The following is a 4,442-nucleotide window of genomic DNA, read 5'->3' on the forward strand; positions in this document are numbered from 1 at the left end:
CCGTAACCGATTTGCATGATATGCTGCATCCCAACAATACCCCGTTCCACCCTCCTTCCTTCCTTCTGATGGGCATTCCAGGGCTGGAAGATGTGCACATCTGGATCGGCTTCCCCTTCTTTGCAGTGTATCTAATAGCCCTCCTGGGGAACATCATTATGCTCTTTGTGATCCAGACTGAACGCAGCCTCCACCAACCCATGTTTTATTTCCTGGCCATGTTGGCCTGCACTGATCTTGGCCTAGCCACAGCCACCATTCCCAAGATGCTGGGGATTTTCTGGTTCAATCTCAGGGACATTGTATTTGGTGCTTGTATCACACAAATGTACACAATCCATATATGCACTGGCCTGGAGTCTGTGGTGCTGACAGTCATGGCCATAGATCGCTATATTGCCATCTGCAACCCCCTGAGATATAGCATGATCCTCACCAATAAGGTGATAGCCATCCTAGGCGTAGTCATCATAGTCAGGACTTTGGCGTTTGTGACTCCATTCATATTTCTCATCCTGAGATTGCCTTTTTGTGGTGTGCGGATTATCCCCCACACCTATTGTGAACACATGGGTTTAGCAAAATTGGCTTGTGCCAGTATTAGGGTCAATGTTATCTATGGCTTAATTGCTTTCTCATTGGGCTACATTGACCTTTCTGTGATTGGATTTTCCTACATTCAAATCCTCCGAGCAGTCTTCCACCTCCCATCCTGGGATGCCCGGCTAAAGGCTCTCAGCACTTGTGCCTCCCATTTCTGTGTCATGTTAGCTTTCTACCTGCCAGCCTTCTTCTCCTTCATGACACATCGCTTTGGTCACAACATCCCTCATTACATCCACATACTTCTGGCCAATCTGTACGTGATTATTCCCCCTGCTCTTAACCCTGTAATCTATGGGGTCAGAACAAAACAGATAAGAGAGCATGTACTAAGGATGTTTAACCCTAAAAGTTACTAACATTTAGTCCCAGAAGGATAGTTTATTGAAACAATAATGAGATCAAAACAGAAGAAAACACTGAACATATTTTTATTAAACCCCTCTGGCATTCCCACACAAGCCAATAGCGTGACATGTCCTCTACTCCTTAAAATGTGCACACACTGCTGCAAGGCATAGCTCAGACATTCCAAAACAATCTCTCTACTTTGTCACAAGGAAAGTACAAAACATATGTCACATTTAATCCCCACTGATAATCCAAGATTTCTAAAAGGAGACAAAGTCTTCCAAAATATTGTGCCTTGAAATAACTGCTTTCAATAATTTTCTTTCACACAGAGATTCTCTTCATTCACATGACAGCAGCTGAAGTTTATGCTTTAAAAATGATGTGGGATTTTGTGAAAATTAAGCAGGGTACAGTGGTAACAGAAATTAACCAGGAGTCCTAAAACCCAGGTTTAAATTCAGGCATTGGTTTTGACTGGGATATTTACATGAAAATTTCACTTAGAGCTCTTTGAACTTCAGTATCCTTGCCAATGAATTGCTGTAATGTAATACTAACTTGACACTGTGAACTCAAACAAACAAACAAAAAAAAACTGTTGTGAAAATCTTTGTGTCTTGTGAAAAAAAAAAACATTAATAGCCCTGGCCAGTTTGGCTCAGCTGTTGGAGCATTGGCCTGCGGACTAGAGAGCCCCGGGTTCAGTTTCCGCTAGGGGCACGTACCAAAAAAAAAAACAAAAAACATTAATAGATTTGGAAATAAACAAATGTATTTCTAGTGTGGTGGTTACTTCTACCCTATGCCGATTTAGTTTACCAAATACAATTCTAGCATAGTCAACGGCATGAAGTGAGGTCTCCAGCTCCAGATTACCCCAGTGCTTGGGGCTCAAAGGAGACTTGCAGCCCTCACCTTGGTCAGAGGGTCTTTCAGTCAGGAGAATATAAAGCCTGAAGGGTTGAGAGAGTTATACCTGTGCTTGAGGACTAAGCGAAACCCCATCCCCTGGTTACGGTGCACTTTAGGGCAGACTGTAAGAGAGCGGCTGCAGACAGTGTATAAAGGCATTCTTATTAGAGTAGAAGCTAGAGAAGACTTGATTGGAGGAGAGGTATTCTAGGAGTTGAAAAAATAAGAAATTTTCTTCTAATTAGAAATGAGACCCTGGTTGACACTCGAGGTAGCATGAGCAAGGAATATGCAGAGAAGAGGGCTAAGGTGACAGTAATGTAAACTGAGAGAAAGTGAACCGAAGAAATAATACTTTGTATAAATATATAAAGAAAAATGGATGAAGTGATTATTTTCTAAATAGAAATTACGACATTGACATGAACAAGATTTACAAAATGCGAGCAGATCAAAACTATAAATGAAGGTGACAAAACAGTTTTTGCAGATTTTATTCCAAGTAACATATTTGGTCATGATAACTGTTCATATTTCATATGTGATATCAACTCTTTCACAATACTAAAAAATGTGCAAAGCTTTCAAAATAATTTTAGAAAATTAACGTTATTCTAGTGGCAAAATTAGAAAATAAAAAAGAAGAAAAATACAGAAGAAGAATTTCAGAAAAAAAAAAATACAGGTCAATCACATATACAAATTTAGACACAAAATTAAATAAATCTCACAAGCTGATTTGGTTCTATATTTAAAAAATAAAATAATATTATTATTAGAAAAGTGCTTACTGAGTGCCAAATGATTTATTTCCATTACTTCATTCAATTTTCAAAATAATCCTAGAAGAGAGAGATACCAGTATTAATGTCAGTTTATGTAAGTGAAAATTGACTTAAAAATGATAAATTTTTTCACTAATATTATGTAACAACTAAGTGTCACTCTAGTTTTACATTCCAGGTTCTAAACCTAGATTATATTGTTTCTATATGGATAATTACAGAGAAACATAATATTTCAACATTAGAAAATACATAAATTAAATCCACTAGGTGAATAAATTAATGCATAAATATTACATAGTAAAACCCATAAGTTTTAAGGCTAGTAAAAAATTTTAATATATAAATTATTTTTAATGTGTAGAACAAAAATTAAAATTCTGTTCAATAACATGGAAGAACAATAGCTTTTTAAACTATATAATTGCTATTAAAATCAGAAATAAGTTGAACTTTTCCAACCAGCTTTTGAAATTATTTACTAAATATTTCTTATGATATCAACTTGATGCAATAAAATTCAACTAGTAAATAAAGAAAACATGTTTATGAAATAATTAAAAGTCATCATTATTAGCAGGTAATACAATTTCTTTCCTGAAATATTGACAGAATAGTCTAAAAAAATGTTAATAACAAAATTTTCAGTGTGGTCAGCTGAAAAGTATATAAAAACCCAGATGTATCTTATGACAATGAAAACCAGTGTAGGACTTAATGCCCAAAGTGCACAGAGTGACAACTGCAAGCATATATCTATGCACTTTTGAGGGTCATCAAGAGAACATGATCACAGGTTGACCAGCAATCTGGATCCCAGCAAACAGAGGCTCTTCATTCCCTTCCCTATCCTTGGAGTGTACATTCCACCCACCATTCACACTGCCCACCATTCACACACTAAGAGCTGTTTCAAGGGCATAGTCTTAAGGGAGAAGTGTTGTTGAGACCACGCGAATAGTGACTAGCCTAGTGAAGGATTGTATAAGATTCTGACAGGCAGGTGTGAAGATCTACTTGCTGCCCACGACAAGACTTGTATGTAAGTTCCCTTGTTCATTAAACCTGCCACCTGCAAATCTGCAGTGGTCTGCCTCTTTTTTCATTCTCTCCTTGCCTTCTGTACATTGGACCAGTTTCAAATTTCACCCTGATAACTCGTGAGGTTGTAAACCAATATATATATACATGCATACACACACACACACACATATATACATACATATAACCATACATGCATACACACATATATTATATACTTACATATAGATGTACATGTGTGTACATTTTCATTGGCCCTAGGAAAATGAGGTCTGACTAATTGTGAATCTCACTGTACATACTCTCTAAGAAACCATAACATCAGAAGGAGTATAAAAATAAAACTACACTGGTCCACTCCTTAAACAATAACAGAAGACAGAGGCTGACAAAATTTCAAATTATATTAAGAAGATAAAAAGTATTGCAGTTGTCACTAACTTTAGGTTCAGAGTGTAGGTAGAGGGGAGTTTAAAAGATTAAGTGGAAAAGAGAAGGGTGTGGAAGAAATTTGTAGCACAAATAAAATCTCCAGAAATAAAAAAAAAAAAATCTACACTAAATTCAAAAATATCAAAAGAGCAAGGATGTCATTGAAAGAACACAGGCTCCGAGACAGTGGCTTCAAAGAGAGTGGACCAGAGGTGACAGCCTCAGAAATGCATTGCTCCTGGGAAGTAGGAGGTAAATGGGAGGAAAAGGTGCCTCTTTAGAGATGTGGTAATAAAAAGAAAAGAGGAAGTGAAA

General features: G+C 36.9%; 1 protein-coding gene across 1 annotated transcript; it reads left to right on the forward strand.

Annotated features, from left to right (window-relative positions):
- Positions 1-20: 20 nt before the first annotated feature.
- On the forward strand, positions 21-962 carry LOC118628439 (olfactory receptor 52E5). Its single transcript, XM_036259408.1, has one exon. The coding sequence runs from the start codon at positions 21-23 to the stop codon at positions 960-962; it is 942 nt and encodes a 313-aa protein (XP_036115301.1).
- The last annotated feature ends 3,480 nt before the right edge of the window (positions 963-4,442 follow it).

Source organism: Molossus molossus, unplaced genomic scaffold, assembly GCF_014108415.1.
Source record: "Molossus molossus isolate mMolMol1 unplaced genomic scaffold, mMolMol1.p scaffold_m16_p_13, whole genome shotgun sequence".
Lineage (NCBI taxonomy): Eukaryota > Metazoa > Chordata > Mammalia > Chiroptera > Molossidae > Molossus > Molossus molossus.

Bases quoted from the DNA above. Each gene is read 5' to 3' on its own strand.
- LOC118628439 (XM_036259408.1), top strand. From the start codon at position 21: ATGCTGCATCCCAACAATACCCCGTTCCACCCTCCTTCCTTCCTTCTG.